Source organism: Ooceraea biroi, chromosome 14 (genome assembly GCF_003672135.1).
Source record: "Ooceraea biroi isolate clonal line C1 chromosome 14, Obir_v5.4, whole genome shotgun sequence".
In the NCBI taxonomy this organism is placed as follows: domain Eukaryota; kingdom Metazoa; phylum Arthropoda; class Insecta; order Hymenoptera; family Formicidae; genus Ooceraea; species Ooceraea biroi.
The window spans coordinates 1,930,945-1,949,563 of NC_039519.1; the positions used below are offsets into that span (position 1 = coordinate 1,930,945).

The 18,619-nt window shown below is 35.3% G+C and overlaps 1 protein-coding gene across 1 annotated transcript; it reads right to left on the reverse strand.

Moving 5' to 3' along the window:
* Positions 1 to 49: 49 nt before the first annotated feature.
* Positions 50 to 493, reverse strand: LOC113563334. Its single transcript, XM_026974803.1, has one exon. It carries the CDS (start codon positions 461 to 463, stop codon positions 50 to 52), a length of 414 nt encoding a protein of 137 aa, XP_026830604.1. The 5' UTR covers positions 464 to 493.
* Between the last annotated feature and the right edge of the window lie 18,126 nt (positions 494 to 18,619).

Consider the following 18,619-nt stretch of genomic DNA (forward strand, 5'->3'; position numbering starts at 1 on the left):
ACTCTCCCCTCTCCCACTTCCCTCTCCCCCCTCTCCCTTTCCAGTTCCCTCAACCATTCCTCTCCCTCTCCCTCCCCTCCAGTATCCTCTCCACGCTCTCCATCCATCCCCCTCTCTCCTGTTCTCTCCAATCTCTACATTTCTCCCATACATGTTCCCATGTCTCCTCCTCTTTTCCACACATTCTGCATTTCCTTTCTTCCTCCTCTTTCCAATACTGTCCCGCTCTCATTTCATTTCCTAATCTAAACCTTGCCAGTCTCCTACACCTGCTCTCTCCCCATCCTTTCTTTAAGTATTCCGGTATACCATCTCCTTTTATCCATTTATACCATTTGTTATAATTTGATTCTCTTATTCTTTTCCATCTTTCTTCCTTTCCTATCTCTTTTCCCGCTTTAATCAGCTCCTCCACTAAAGTTTCCCTACCTCTTTCTTCTCTCTCACCTCTGACATACTCCATCCTCTCCTTTTAAAGAATTCTATTCTTCCCCTCTCCTACTCTGATAACTCTGTCTCCCTCTTTGCCCCTCTCCTTATCTCCTCCAAATATTTCCTCGCCAGTTCGCTTCCTTTCCCTTCCTCTAACCTCCTTTCCCAGCCCCATGCTCTTATTTTCTCCCTCTGCACTTCCTCTCTCACCATATACCCCGGTGTCTTTCCATCTACTCCTAACATCCACCTTATATATTTCTCCTGACTTCTTTCCATCGCTTCCCTCTCTTTCCATCCCCATACCTCCACCCCATATCCCATCACCGTCCATACTAAACTGTCAAACATCCACATCCTTCTGTCCCAGTCCTTTCCATATCTTCTTTTCCCTATGCTCCATACCTGTCCCATTACTGCCATACTCCTCTTCATTCTCTCGTTTACTTGTCCCTCCTGCCCTCCATTTCTCTGCATTACATATCCCAAATACTTATATTCCTTTACCTCTTCTATTACTTTACCTTTCCATCTCCAACTCACTTTCTTCTCCCTTCCTCCTTCTTTCCTAAACCTCAATATCTTTGTTTTCCCAATATTTACTTCCATCCCTATCCTATCCATATAACCCTCCAGTCTTGCTATCATCGCCCTCATCTCATCCTCATCCTCTGCTATCACTACCTCCTCATCATCCGCATATCCTAATGAATACACCTTTTCCCCATCCAGTCTTACTCCTCCCCATCCTCCTCTCCTTAGCACCTCTTCCAAATCCGCCATCAATAGATTGAACATAATTGGGCTTAGCGGACACCCCTGTCTTACCCCTCTTCCCGTCCAAAACCTTTCCCCTATCTCCTCCCCTATCTTTACTCTGCTCATTGTTTCCCTCAATACTATTTCATACTTACTCACCAACCCCTCTCTTATTCCTCTTTCCCTCAGCACTCTCATCAGTATCCCTCTATTCACCGAATCAAATGCTGCTTTCAGGTCTATAAACAATGCTATTAATTTCCCTTTTTTCTTGCTCAACTGTCTGTTTATCAGATAATTCGGCACGTATATATTATCCATCGTGCCCATCCCTCTCCTAAACCCCGTCTGGTTCTGTGGTAGCACCATTTTCTCCTCCACCTCTATCCTAAACCTCTCTGCTAACACCGCCATATAAATTTTATACAATGTCGACATCAACGTAACTCCTCTATAATCCTTAACCATCCTCCCTTCTCCCTTCTTTATTATCGGCACCACTATCCCCTCACTCCATCCTCTTGGCCATTCTTCTCCTTTCCATATTCTGTTACATATTTCCCATACCCATTTCTCCAGCTCCTCTTCCCCATATTTCCATGCTTCATTCGGAATCTCATCCCAACCTGTCGCTTTATCATTCATCGTCTTGATCACTCTCTTTCTTTCTTGTCTGCTAATCTCTGTCTCCTTATCTAACCCTTCCCTTACCTTTCTACCTGTAACTACTCTCCCTTCTGTCCCCCCTAGTAAAGTCTTAAAATAATCATCCCATGTTTTCATCTCTATTTCCTTATTTATCCCCTTCTTCCTCTTCCTCTCCCTTCTAATTATTTTCCATACATTGCCCTTCCTACTTTCTTCTACCACCCATTTCTCCCATCTATCATTTTCCTCCTTCTTTTTTCTTTCACATATTTTTCCATATTCTAATCTCTTCTTTCTATACATTCTCTTATCCCCTCTACCCTTTCTCCAGTTCCTTAACTCCCTTCTTACCTTCTTTTTCTCCTCTATACATTCTTCATCCCACCATCCCCTCTTTTCCTCCCCCTCCCCCTCCCCCTTTCTAACCATTGCCTCTTTTATTCTCTCATTCATCTTTTCTATCTCCTCCTCCACTGTACCCTCCCCTGCCTTTATCTTTTCTAAATTTTCCTTATATTTACCCCTACTCTCATCTGTCCATATTCCTCTTTTCCCTTTTCTTCCCATCCCTTTCTTCCTTTTCACCCTTTTTCTATCTCCTTTCATCACTACTATTACCGGATGATGATCCGAATCTATCTTATCTCCCACTTCAAGTCTCTTAATTCTCTCCCATCCTTCCTCATTTACCATTACATAGTCTATTACCGACTTTCCTCTCCCTCCTGTATATGTCTATTCTCCCTCTTCATCTCCTTCCATCCCTCCATTCACTATCATCCATCCCCTCTCTCCAATAACATCTACCAGTTCTCTCCCTTCCTTGTTTTCCTTCTCATCTCTTGATCTTCTTTCCTCCCCCTCTCCCTCTTCCTCCCCTCATTTCCTTCCACCCTTCTTTCCTGTTCTCGCATTAAAATCCCCTCAAATTATTGTTTTTCCTCCTCCCTCCTCCATCCATCTTCCTAATCTATCCAATTTAGTTTCTAGATCCTCATTCACATACACCCCTATTATTTTCCACTGTTCTTTCCCTACCAATACCTTCCCCACCATCAACCCTTCTATCTTCTCCGTTCCTTCACCTCCCTTCTCCCTCACATATAACTCTTTCCTAACCCCAAGTATCATTCCTCCCTTCGCCCTTCCTTTTTTACTTACCCTCCTCGCTGTTTGTCTTTTCCAGATTTAATTCTTTGGTAACCTCATCTCCAACCAATTCCATCCCCCTTCTTCTATCCATGTCTCCATCAGTACTATCACATCCCATTCTTCAAACCCTTCCAGAAATCTTTATCTTTGTTCTTCATCCCCGCTACATTCCAAAATACCATTTTTATCTCCTCTCCCTCCACTCTCCTCTCCCTCCTCCCTCTCTCCTTTCCTCTCTCTCCTGACCCCCTCTCTAGTTTTCCTCCATTTTATTATCCTTCCTTTCCTCCTCATTTTGATTTTTTCGTTTCCCTCCCCCTATCTTCTTCTCTCCTTTATTATTTGTCAACCCTCCAATCTCCTCATCCCACCACCACCACTCTTCATTTATTCTCATTTTTCTATTTCCCCTCCATACCCTATTTCCTTTTCTCTCCTCCTCCATTGCAATTTTCCTCATTACCCATCTCTCCCTTCTTTCCTCCCATGAAAAATCTTCCTCTGTCCATATATTGCTTCCTTTTAATTTCTTTTTCCCCTCCATGATTTTATTTCTCTCCTCTATACTACCTAATGTCACTAGTATCATATCCCCCCGTTCTGATCCTTATTACCCTCTCAACCCCTCCTTGTAATCCTATCCCTTTAAGTAACTTCTCTGCTTTTTCCTTCTCTTCCCCTTTTTTTATTTGTATACCCTTTATTATTACATTTTTCCTTCTCCTCTCCCTCTCCTTCTCTCTCACTCTTCTTTCTATCGCTTTAACCCTTTCCTCTATACTCTTTTTTTCTATCTCTTCCTTTCTCCATCCCCCCATCTTCTTTTCTTTCTCCTCCCCCTTTTCTATCTCTTGTTTCCTCTCCCATTCTCTTATCTTTTCCTCCATTCTCTCTATTTTTCCCATCATCTCTCTTCTTTCTTCCTGCCATTTTTCCTCTCTATCCTTTAATTTCTTCCTTATCTCCTTTAAACTCTCCCTTATCCATCTCCCTTGACTTTTCATTCCTTCTCTAATTTCTACTAGTATCTTTTCAATCTCCATCCTCTCCCCCTCTCTTCCTTCCCCTGTAACTATTTCCTCTCTTTCCCTCCCTTTCCCCTCCTGCTCCGTCGGTGATCTCGGCGTCTTTTTACTTCTCTGAAAAGTAAACTCTTTCTCTCCTTTCCGCCCTTCTCCTAGCCCGTCCCATTTTCTTTTCAGAAATTCCGTTATATCTCTTGTACTTCCTCTTCTTACCTCTGGTTTCCTCTCTATCTTCTTTCCTACTTCCTGACTATTCATCTGCCCACCAGCTCCCTCTCTACTCTCTCTATACTCTATGCCTAACCTCCCGCTTAGACAATCTATTTCTCCACTGCTTTCCCGTTTTTAACCTGTATATTTTACCTTCCCTCCACTTATACACATTCTATTTCACCTTCTCTCTCTCACACACTCCACTCTCACCTCGCCACTTCTTAATCTCTTACTCTTAATACACTTCTATCTCTCTACGCACCGGAAACGGAAGTCCCCTATTCTAACTAATTATGTTACCTATTACCTATACTATACTAATATATATATTTTTTTTCAATCTTCCTCTTCGGTACTCTGATCATTTATCCTGATCCACGGCTTTATTTGTCCGCTGACAAAATGGTATTAAGCTGTTTTTGCGTGAGATTATATCCGGGTACATCGGTAATTACAAATTGATTTTTTTGCAAAACCTTCTTAACTAGATACGGCCCTTTATATTTAGGTAACAACTTTCTATTTACTCCAGGTTGATTTTGTAACACTCTAATCATAACTAAATCACCTTCTTTATAACTATTAGGTTTTTTGTGTCTTTTGTCAAACTTAGTCTTATTATACACTTGTAACCGCTCTATTAACTAACTTAGCTGCATTTCATAATTCTTCACGCTCTTTCTGCATATCGGTATCAGTCGCCGTTAACTCTCGAATAAATCTACATAAATCTTTATCAGTATTTCCGCGTTGATTATATCCTAATAGTAACTTACTCAGCGTGGTATTTATTCAATGATCCTATTCCAATCCAAGCGAGAGTAGTTCTAATTTTCTTTAAATATTATTATTTTATAGTATTTTTCAAACAATTTATGAAATCCTCAAATTGCGCCAATTGCAAAGAGGATGTATTACCTCGAAAATTAATTCTTGTACAACAATTTACAAAAAACCAAGTGGTAGTCTTACCAATTACAAAGAGAATATATGTATATATCGTCTTGAAAATTTGTTATACAACTACTTTCAAAAAATATAAAACTTTGATTGATTAAATAATATTTAATGCAAAATACTTGGCGCTGCTAGACCGAATATTACAAGAAATCTCTCTTTCTCTCTTTTAGCGTTTAGTATTTAGCAATTTAGTATTTAGTATGAAGTTTAGCCTTAGTATTAAACGCGTAAAATTTGTTAAACTTCTTTTTATATGAATTTGATATGTAAACAAACGGCTTGAGTTTTAGTAGGCGTGTAAGGAACGCAGATGAGATGCTAGGCGCTGGCGAGGTCTAGCAGCGCCAAGTATTTTGCATTAAATATTATTTAATCAATCACAGTTTTATATTTTTTGAAAGTAGTTGTATAACAAATTTTCAAGACGATATATACATATATTCTCTTTGTAATTGGTAAGACTACCACTTGGTTTTTTGTAAATTGTTGTACAAGAATTAATTTTCGAGGTAATACATCCTCTTTGCAATTGGCGCAATTTGAGGATTTCATAAATTTTTTTAAAAAATACTATAAAATAATAATATTTAAAGACAATTAGAACTACTATCACTTGGATTGGAATTAAATTAATAAACTCTGTCATCATACTATAATAGAACCAGACTCACGTAATGATACAAATATAATAGATACAACATCACGCAAATGTTTTACGTGATGATTGCTATTGTAAATTATTTTGTTACTCATATCATAAGCAAGCTGACTAAAATAAATAAATAAGTCGCGAGTACTTTCTCTCCGATCGTTACGACAGCATGAGCGCGATAGCCGCCGCAGCTTGTTTCACTTCGCGCGCCCGTCCCTGGCTTACACTTGTAGCTGCGCGCTGATTGACTGATTACAATAATTAATTGCGACGAAACTATTCATCGCATCGTAAAAAGTAGTATTACACATTTTTTCTTAGATTTTCTTATATTTTCATTCTCTATCCAATAGTGCTGAGCAAATTCGACACTTTTTTAACACCCTGTATATACGACATTTTTTTAAGAAATTAATTTTTATTTGGTTAGTTGTGACTGGTAAAGTTTTACTTGGCGCCATTTTCCAATATCATATTTTTTACAGGTTTATACAGGGTGGTCCACTTAAATCGATCATCTTAGATATTTCACTTGTTTTTGATGATACGAAAAAATGTCTAAGGAAAAAGTTGCACCGTTCGAAGGGGCTATCATGATGACAGAACAAAAAATTGTTTCAAGGCTATTTTTTTCGGAGATTCAAAGGTCAAGATAATTTTTTTAAATGGAACTACATATTTTTGTTTGCGCAATTTTATAGCCAACATCGAGAGGAGTTCAGCGACCTATGACAACATGACCTTTAAATGATCTTGAACGTGGGAAACAGAAAAATCAAACTTTATGCTCTTCAACACAAACATTTATTTAAGGAGGTGTTCGAAATGATGTCCTCCGACTTCAATAAATTTTCTAATACGATGCACAAATGATACTCTTACCCTTTCTATCATTTCTGAATTTATACTAGCACATGCATTCAAAATGCTCTCTCTCATGTTCTCTTGTGTAGTTGGTACATCATTGTAAACAGTGTTCTTTAACATTCCCCACAAAAAAGTCTAAAGGATTCAAATCAGGAGAACGTGCTGGCCAACTGATATGTCTTCCTCTTCCTATCCAGTGTTCCGGAAACATTTCGTGTAAAACTGTACGTGCAACACGTGCGTTATGAGCCGGACAACCACCATGCTGATACCACATTTGTAAACGAGTTTCTAACGGCACCTCTTCCAATAAGTTTGGTAATTGTTGGGACAAAAAATCAGCATATTTTTGACCATTTAATGTACCATCAATAAAGAAAGGGCCAATGATTCGATTGTGTAAAACACCACACCATACATTAAGACTCCATGGACGTTGACGTTCTACTTGTCGAAGCCACTTTGGATTTTCAACGGACCAATAGTGCATATTTCTTCTATTTACTTGTCCATGGTTAGTGAAAGTTGATTCATCGGTAAACAATATTCTGTTGAAGAAGAATTCATTGACCTCCAACTGTTGTAGCGCCCATTGACAAAATTCTATTTGATTAATAAAATCATTTCCATGAAGTTCTTGATGCAATGCAGTGTGATATGGATGAAATGAGTGACGTTTAAGAATGCGTAAAACACTTGTCTTGGAAATACCAGTATTTCTTTGTATTTGTCGAGAACTGATATGTGGATTATTTGCCACTGCAGCCAAAACAGCAACTTCTGCTGGTTCATTAGTTTGCAAACGAGGTCGCATTTTCTTACGTGAACAAACACTTCCAGTTTCACGAAATGTTTTAATAAGACGGTCAAAAGCAGCGCGAGACGGTAAACGCTTTTCAGGGTATCTTTGGCAGTACATTCTCTGCGCCTCTGTAGAGCTTCTTCCGCTTTCACCGTAAATAAGAAGCATTTCTATTCTTTCCTCTTTCGTATAATCAGTCATATTTAAACTCTGATATCGAGAAGCTCAGGAAATGAACTGAACTGCGAAAGCATTTCGCGATCATAAATATTTACATACACATACACACACGCACACAATACATGTATGGAATTATTTCAATCTTACATTCCATTGAATTCCAGAACATGAGTGTTTACCGATGAATCAATGTTCACTAACCATGGACAAGTAAATAGAAGAAATATGAACTACTGGACCGTCGAAAATCTAAGGTGGCTTCGATAAGTAGAACGTCCATGGAGCCTTAGAAAATGTATTGAAGTCGGAGGACATCATTTCGAACACCTCCTTAAATAAATGTTTGTGTTGAAGAGCATAAAGTTTGATTTTTCTGTTTCCCACGTTCAAGATCATTTAAAGGTCATGTTGTCATAGGTCGCTGAACTCCTCTCGATGTTGGCTATAAAATTGCGCAAACAAAAATATGTAGTTCCATTTAAAAAAATTATCTTGACCTTTGAATCTCCGAAAAAAATAGCCTTGAAACAATTTTTTGTTCTGTCATCATGATAGCCCCTTCGAACGGTGCAACTTTTTCCTTAGACATTTTTTCGTATCATCAAAAACAAGTGAAATATCTAAGATGATCGATTTAAGTGGACCACCCTGTATACGACATTTTTTTAATAAGTTCATTTTTACTTGGTTAATTATATATATACGATATTTGTTTAATAGATTAATTTTTATTTGGTTGGTTGCGACTGGCGCGTGTACTTGGCGCCTTTTTTCTCCTTTTTTAAAAAAAGGTAATTTTTGTAAGATATCATTTCTTTTTTTATTATAATCGAATGTCAACACCCAGTATATTGTAATAACTATTGGAATACAAAAAGTTTAATTTATCATGTCAAATTTTTCTGGAATCACAAATAAAAGTTTTTCGGATTTTTCGGGTCAATTAAAATCCCTACATGTTATAATCTTATAGGACACCCTATATGTTATAATCAAAAGTCGACACTCAGTATATTATAAAATCATAAATACAAGTTTTTCGGTTGGTCAATAAAAATCGGACACCCAATATATTACAACCAAAAGTCAACACCCAGTATATTATAAAATCGCAAATACAAGTTTTTCGTTTGGTCATTAAAAATTGGACACCCTATATATTATAATCAAAAATCGACACCCAGTATATTATAATTAATCATCAGAAAAAATAAAATTTAATCTATCGTGTTAAATTTTTCTAGAATAATTACAAGTTTTTCGAGTTAGTCAATTAAATTCGGACACCCTTATATTATAATCGAATGTCAACACCCAGTATATTGTAATAACTATCGGAATACAAAAAGTTTAATTTATCATGTCAACTTTTTCTGGAATCACAAATACAAGTTTTTCGGTAGGTCAATAAAAATCGGACACCCTATATATTATAATCAAAAGTCGATACCCAGTATATTATAATTAATCATCGGAAAAAATAAAGTTTAATTTATCATGTCAAATTTTTCTATTCTAGAATCACAAATACTAGAATACGCATTGCTCTCTTTAGCGGAGCCGTCAGCCATGCCGGCACTGCCGTAAACGCCGCGCCGCCTAGTGGTTAAAAGGTGAACTGTACGTTTTCCGTGACCAGACGACGACGATGACGACGATAAGAGAGTTTCTTAATAAAATATTTCACGATGTGGACTTTGTATCGTAATATCTCCCTTCACCGGGCATGTACAGTCATAGGCACAGAGGTTGTGATACTTTTTTTTTAATGAGTGATCACGCAGCATGTTAAATCCTTTTTCTTTAATTTTCTTATATTTCTTAGATATGTTAAAATGCTGAGACTGCTAAAGAAGTATACTTTCGGTTATCATATGCTGCCGACAAGCAATATGTCAGTGCCAGGCAAAACGATCGTAATGTCACAAAAAAAAGTGTCACAATCTCTGTGCCTATGACTGTACGTGAAAAATAAAAACACTTTCATTATATAATTCGAGTACACAGAATTGTTCTTAAGGGGTAACACCTATGTAACCGGCTGAAAAAGAGGTCTATGTTTGGGAATTTTTTTTTATTTACTGAATCGTGCTGTTAAAAAATGGATTTGATAACTTTACGAGGCATGTCAAAAAGTACAAAAAATAATTTTTTCATAATTAAATTTTACAAAATGGTGGATCTGCAGCAGCATGAAGGAGACGACAGTCGATTTGGCAAGGTGGTCCGCGGCTAGCAGCATAAATGTCGTAATTTTTGGTCTAGAACAAACAATTTTTTCATTTTCTTTACTCCAATACCTAGAGAAATACGTAGCCGGTTTTGAAAATATTGATTTTTGATAAAATGGCGGAGTTTTAAAAAAAAATCCATTTTTTCACAAAAAAAGTTGAGTAAAATCAGTTGTAACTAAAACAATTTTTAACTTATCAAAAAAATCCTACGTATTTCTGTAGAAAATTGTATTTTTTAGGTACTGTTAAAATTTGAAGTAAATTGGTTAAAAATTGTTTGCGTTCTACTGCTAGCCAACTTTAAAAATGCTGTTTTGAGAAAAACGCGTTTAAAGTTTCGAATGTTGATATTTTTAGATTAACTATTGAAATTTTTTACTTGTAGTGAATTTACCTTTGGTCTGCGATTCCAGGACCATAAAGTTGCCCTTCAACAGCAAGATTTTCATCCTCTTCGTCTTTTCTCGCAGATTTTAAGCTCGAGCGAGCCTCTTTCGCTGCATCGCTGAGTGAGCGATCGGAGAGCTTGATGCTTTTTGAAGTATATACTTTCTTTCTTTTGTCACTCATTGTCACTTTTTATACGCAACTTTACAAAATAATTATTAAACAACGGTATTTAAATTATACAGTAAAAATCAAGGAGATGCTCAATGCGCGTCCGACTAGCGTCTTGTCAACAGCTGTAGTGCGAGAGTTATACTAATACATCTGATAGAAATAGAGTACTCACAACATCAATACGCTTATTCGACAGCTTAGAATCGTCACAGATACCTGCAGGTAAAAATATTTGTACCCTACGAACCCAAATGTTTCGGAGTACCGCGCGCTCTAGAAGCACTGGAGGCGCTTGGCGCGAGAGCCTATAACTTTGGGGAAAAAGTTTTATCGCCATAAAACCACTTGCACTTCATTTTTAAGACCTTAGAGTGTATTTTAAAAGGAAAAAAAACGATTTTTTGAAAATTTTACATAGGTGTTACCCCTTAACTCGATCGATCCACGCGTTATTAAGATTCGCAAATCTCAGCTAGTCTCAACTAGTCGGCTCGCGTAAAGATACACGGTCCGTCTCTCGCTGTCATTGTGCTGCGCGTGAACTTGGCGCGAGACACTACCGTGTCTCTTGATATGAGGAATACTCAACGACATATATAAATTTTTTTAAAAAGATACAAAAAAGCGCCAAGTATACGCGCCCGAAGTTCTTTCAAAAAAGAATTCTACACACTCGAAGTTCTTTCAAAAAAGAACTTTACGCGCCCGAAGTTCTTTCAAAAAAGAACTCTACAAAACTAATGATATCAACAACGTTTTTGCGCCAACTACAATGGGTATTTATGCAAACCAGAAAATCTATTACTTTTTATTATTACTCTTTGGCCGATATTCATTGTTGATTCTTATTTAAGACCATCTTAAGTACATTCATAAGATATTTGAATTGATACGAATAAATATTTTAATACATATACATATATAAATATGTCAATACAAATGTGTTTTTTGAAAATACTTGGCGCTGCTAAACCGAATAAAAAATTCTCAACAAATCGAACCAATATGTTAATTGCCTTAATTCTCTTTCTTCCTCTCTTGTGAATGTGTGTGTGTGTGTGTGTGTATGTGTATTTCGGCGATTGTGTTATGTAAGTTAGGTGTGTGTGTGTGTGCCCCTCTCTCGTACGCGCGCGCGCGTGTGTATGAGACATTAGAGTTAAATATAGAATAAGTGTAATTAACTACATTTGTACATTTCGGCAAGTTGTTGTGTAAATTAGTCTAAGCAAATTATTGTAATGTTTAGATTATTTAAATACTAAGAGAATTTTTTATTCGGTTTAGCAGCGCCAAGTATTTTCAAAAAACACATTTGTATTGACATATTTATATATGTATATGTATTAAAATATTTATTCGTATCAATTCAAATATCTTATGAATGTACTTACGATGGTCTTAAATAAGAATCAACAATGAATATCGGCCAAAGAGTAATAATAAAAAGTAATAGATTTTCTGGTTTGTATAAATACCCATTGTAGTTGGCGCAAAAAAGTTGTGGTAATTATGTACTTTAACGGACCCAGCCCCGATGACCTTGACCTTGACATATGTTGTCAAGGTCATCCTCCTGAGTGACCTTGAAGAGGTTTTAGCCGTCGCTCGTTGTTTGTTAAAAAGTTATAAACAAAGAAAATTTAATGATTTCGCACGAATTTTTAGCTGTCCACGTGAAGCAAGAACATGATACTGACATATATTACAAAGGTTACCTTCCCGAATAACCCGCACTAGGTTTTAGTCGTTGATCGTTGTTTATAAAAAAGTTATTAACAAAAGAAATTTCGAAAATATAGTAGTTATTTTGAAAGAATATTGAATATTGAAAGATATAAACGATGAATATGTATATGAACGAAGAAAGGAAAGTCATTTAAAGCAGTGAATTGTTAATATATAGAATAGTTTCTTTTAATATAAGTACAAAGTATTCTTCACTTTAACCAAAAGCACAAACAGTTAAATACAAAGTATTCTCTGCTTTAACTTAACCTAACCTAACCTAATCTGGTTAGGTTATATTTTCCGAAACTGGAGCCCTGGACACATACGCTCGTTTTCAGCCCGCCGGGGCCAGTGTAACAGATTTCACCGTGCAGATTTTGATCACCTGGTACACGCCACGGATTCTGGCGGGGGGAAGGGCAAAACCCCTTCCCCCCGCCCTCCCGCGAAGCGGGCTGAAAACGAGCGTATGTGTCCGAGGCTCCAGTTTCGGAAAATATAACCTAACCCAAACCTATTTCTGATTTAAAGCTAAAATTCCATCAAATATACTCTTTCGTAAACGTATATGGTATCGTAAAATTATGCTTTATTCATTAAACATTTTTTTTAATAACTTTTTAACAAACAACGAGCGAAGGGTGAAACCTAGTGCGGGTTATTCAGGAAGGTGACCTTTGTAATATATGTCAAACTCAAGTCCTTGCTTCGCGTGGACAGCTGAAAATTCGTGCAAAGTTATTAAACTTCTTTTGTTAATAACTTTTTAATAAACAACGAGCGACGGCTAAAACCTCTTCAAGGTCACTCAGGAGGGTGACCTTCACAACATATGTCAAGGTCAAGGTCATCGGGGCTGGGTCCGTTAAAGTACATAATTACCCCTTTTTTAAAAAAGGTAATTTTGTTGTGATATAATTCGACCCCAAGCTATCCATTGAGCCTACTTAGAAGTTGATCCGTTCAGCGGTTATTGAGATCTAATAATCTGAGTGTTTGCGAAAGCGTCGCTTCGCGTAAAAGAGTCACAGTGCGGTCTCGCTGCGCGTATACTTGGCGCGAGACACTACCGTGTCTCTTGATGAAAAATTGGTTTTTAATAAGCGGAAAGACAAAATAATTATTATCTAGAATAATTATTTTGCAATATTATTGATCATTAGATAAGCGGACTTTAACTAAAAAAATCGCTTGTTCAAAACTTATCAAACTGACTCTTATTTTGATTGTAATTGACACTTATTTTCTTATGAAGCTCATTGTGCGCGTTAATATTAAATGTAAGTTTTAGTAGAATTTGAGCATGTTTTATGTTACAATAAGAAAAATATACTATATTCCATCTGGCGGAAAAGTGCATTCGTCAGTTCATAGTATACGACGTGGAAATGGTGGTCACTTTGAGCATTTGATGTAGAAAGCAAATGCTTTATTACTTTTTAGTAAATAAATTTATAAGCTTGTTTACATTGCATGCATTAAAACAACTTTTATTTTTATTAAGTAAAAAAAAGAATTGCAACAAATGCTTATTTTGTTACTCATATCATAAGCAAGCTGACTAAAATAAATAAATAAGTCGCGAGCACTTCCTCTCTGATCGTTACGCCCAGATAACACAAAAGTTCCAGAGACAATCTAAGAACGTTCAAAGAATGTTCAACGTTCGTAGGACGTTCTTAGAACATTTCTGGTACTTTTATACTATCTGGGCGACAGCATGAACGCGATAGCCGCCGCAACTTGGTTCACTTCGCGCGCTCCGTCCCTGGCTTACACTTGTAGCTGCGCGCTGATTGACTGATTACAATAATTAATTGCGACGAAACTATTCATCGCATCGAAAAGTAGTATTACACATTTTTTCTTATATTTTCATTCTCTATCCAATAGTGCTGAGCAAATGCGACACTTTTTTAACACCCTGTATATAAAAATAAAAAATAGTAATGCTAAAGAACTTGGCGCTGCTACATAAAACAATATTCACTAAGTAAATGAAAACTACATAAAACAATATTCATTAAGTAAATAACAACTACATAAAACAATATTCACTAAGTAAATAACAATATTACATTAGTGAACACTGTCAATTAACGTATTTAAACATTAGTTAGCATTGTCAGTTAACGTATTACTTGATGATGTAGCAGCGCCAAGTTCTTTAGCATTACTATTTTTTATTTTTATATATAAGGTGCAGTGAGGTAAGTGCAGACTGGTTTTTGTAAAGTTGGACATTAAATGCATATATTATCAATCTCTAACAGAAATAGTTAATATTATCGGTATTCCAAGCATTGTGCAAGTATTATTGTTCAACTTATAGTGACTTTGGCGTCATTTTTCTTTTCAAATTTACATAATGATAGAAAATTGTACGACGTGTCAATTGGTCTGCACTTTCCCTCAAAACGGGGCAAGTGCGTAGGTGCGAGTTAAAAATGTATTGCAGCCTTATTTTATACACCACGGAGCAAGAGAGTAATTGTTAACATATCTGCTTTGAAATGCTTTTTACCGCATTGAATTATATAGGTTAGTTTCAGAGTTATTGTCTTCTAAAAATACAAGAACCCTTTGGTGAAATTTGAAAGTGGGTTTGGTAGAATAAAACGACATAAAATATTAAAACACATAAAATAACATAAAATATTAAAATAAATAAGATATTTTACATAAAAGAACATTAATTCGGTAAATAAAAAGGTGGTTTAAAAATTGTAGAATATAAGATAAGATAAGCAAAAAACAAAAAATTAATAATTCAGTTATTTTTAACAAAAACAAAGTTGCAGATAGATATTAATCAGAATCTTCACATCGTTCACACTCGAACCATGGCAACCCTATATAAAAACCATTAATAAACAAATCAAAATAGCAAATTTTTTAAGAAGATACTTCAAGAATAAAGTCATTAAGAAATTTACGAATATCCTGGCTAAAGAACGCAACAATGCTTCTGTCGACGGAAAAGCTCTCAGTCAACTGGTACCGGTGAATTTGATAACCCAAACCAGAAAGCATTAAACGATAAATGAAGTCTGGGGCAAAAGCAGACCAATCTGCACTTACCTCACCACTTTGGTCTGCACTTGCCCCAATACGTAATATGAACAGGGCAAGAGCAGAGTAATGATTTTTATGTAAACTTACAAAAAAAACTAAGTATATGTTTTTAAGAAATATTTTAAATAATATTCTTTACACTTACTAAAAAATTACAACCCAAAACATAATATTGCTTCATTAATACAATTATCTAAATAGCACACAAAACTTTAGAGGTTACCACAAACTGATGACTATTTTTAACGGTTGATAAAATAAGCGAGAATTGCATATTTTACTGCAACATTTATGTTGAAATGTTAACACTAACTTCTAGTAGATCTCTACATATCAGATACTCTAATTTGACTCATATAATAATAAATATAACCAGTTAATGCACTTGTCCCGGTTACGCACTTACCTCACTGCACCTTATACGACATTTTTTTAAGAAATTAATTTTTATTTGGTTAGTTGTGACTGGTAAAGTTTTACTTGGCGCCATTTTCCAATATCATATGTTTTACAGGTTTATATACGACATTTTTTTAATAAGTTACTTTTTACTTGGTTAATTTTATATATATATATATATATATATATATATATACGACATTTGTTTAATAGATTAATTTTTATTTGGTTGGTTGCGACTGGCGCGTGTAGGGGAGACCAGGGACAAACGTAACATTTTACTTATTTGTGTTGATATCTTCGATTTACTTGTTTATTTATAAACTTTTCTATCTCATAAGATTAATGCATTCTTTACTTATTATTTGGTATGGATAAAACTTATGCACATTATACAATTACGTGGAAAAATCGAATTTTATAAAAATCGAGATTTGTTACGATTGTCCCTACCCCTAGGGCTGGTTGTAACAGGGCTGAAGATTGATTTTAACAAGATAAAATAAAATTAAAACAAACATATAATCAATGTAGTGAAACGTTTTATTCCTTATAAACTTTGTTCAAATAATTCTGGACATGTTTAATTATTTTAAACATAAATAATGAAACATAAAATTATAAAAACAAAATTATACGAACATAAAATTATTCAATCATAAAATAAACGAAATTGTACAAACATATAATAAACAAAAATGTTTAATATCACAAGGAACTTCTCTTTTATAACACAACATAAACTATTCTTATAAATTAAGGTTATGCAATTATTTATACCTGAAGAAAATTAACTAAAAAAGTGAAAAATCATAAATTTCTGGAATTGATATTCATATAGGTAAACAAAAAAAGATAACAAAAAATAAAAAAGGTATGAAATACTTCGATATCTGTTACAAAATTGAAAAAAGTCACTCATTGTCAGAAAGACAATTATGGCAAACATAACTGAATTTATTGTTAGTGCTAAGCCTCTATCTGTTTTTCTTTTTCGTATATTCGGCATTCTAAAATAATAATAAGAACGTTTTTGTAAGAGAAATATATATAAATGAATAGAAATCAACACCAATAACAATTATTGTTTTCGGGACATAAGTAACAGTCTGTTACTTTTGTCCCGACTTAGATTTTTGACACAATTGATCAAATATTTAATGTTATAAAATAAACTAACCTCAAAATATGCATCAAACTATTTAAAGGAATAGCGACTCATTTATAATAAACAATAAATAAAGGGATAAACTAAATTTCCAATGCAATATTAAGAAATTAAGAAAACACAAAATACTTTGACCGTGTGTTTGTGGCATCGATGCAACACAGACACAGAACCTCTCATGAAAGAGCTACGAGCGCTATTGAGGTGAGAAGGATGTTTAAAAGACGTTGTATAACCGTGGATAGATTCGTACATGAATGTTTTTTTTTAGTAATCGCGTTTGTTACATTTGTCCCGTGTTACTTTTATCCCTGGTCTCCCCCTACTTGGTGCCTTTTTTCTCCTTTTTTATAAAAAGGTTTTTGTGAGTCATTTAAACAGTAATAACTTTTTTCCTAGTTATATTGCAAAATTTGACATAATATAATTTTGTAGTCAAATAAATTAATAAAACTTCTTCCAACGACCAAAACTGGCTATCTTTATTCAAAAATTAAGCACACAACGTTTCGACCACCATTTGTGGTCCTTATCAAGTGTGTTACAAATTATATGTCATTTTCTAAAAACATCAAAATTAAATTAATAAAGACACGGAAATAAAAATAAAAGTAAGCAATAGATAAGACATTAAGAAGCATGAGTCTAATTGGTCTGTTGTTAGCAAGCATCGCAATTTTAACAACCATGCGATTTTGATTGGAATGGTGTAACTATTTTGCATCGCGAGAAGCATGATGGTAGACGGAGGCTGGCTGAGATGTTCTTTATTAAGAGGGATAATCACACCATTAATTTGCAAAAGGACACGGATAGTTTGCCGGGTGTTTACGACCGTATTTTGAAAAATACTTGAAAAACAGCCGGTATTCCTTCTCTACCACTCGCTTGCTCACCTTCGTCGAGTGCGGACATGTTTCCAGTGTCGTATATGTGATCTTTTATTTTTGCGGTGTCATTTTCTACCAGTAAGTGTTATCTATTGCTTATTTTTATTTTTATTTCCGTGTCTTTATTAATTTAATTTGATGTTTTTAGAAAATGACATATAATTTGTAACACACTTGATAAGTACCACGAATGGTGGTCGAAACGTTGTGTGCTTAATTTTTGAATAAAGATAGCTAGTTTTGGTCGTTGGAAGAAGAAGTTTTATTACTTTTGCTCTGGCGGCATAATCTAAATATATTGATTCAAATAAATTCTATATCTAAAGGTACATATCCTTTTTGCGTAGTTATTATATTTTAATTGTTATAAAATCTTAAATGCAAAATGATACTTTTGTCCCCGGTCTCCTCTACCTCATTGTGGCGAAAACGAGGTGTTTAACACGTGCGTGTTACCGTGTCAACCCACTGGTGAACAATCAATTCCCCGTATTTGTGCGTGGGTCAGTATCAAACTAATTTCTACTAACTTCTACTGAGAGGGACACAACTATAACATTTCTGCAATTACAAAGATAAAAGGGTAATTATTTACCCTTGGTCACCCTCCACCAATGACCTTGACCTTGACATATGTTATCAAGGTCACCCTCCTGAGTGACCTTCAAGAAGTTTTAGCCGTCGCTCGTTGTTCATTAAAAAGTTATTAACAAAATAAGTTCAGTAGTTTTGTATGGATTTCCGACTTTTCACATGAAGTAAGGACTTGAATTTGACATATATTACAAAGGTCACTTCCCCGAGTAGCACGCAGAAGGTTTCACCCGTCGCTCGTTGTTTGTTAAGAAGTTATTAACAAAAGAAGAAAAAA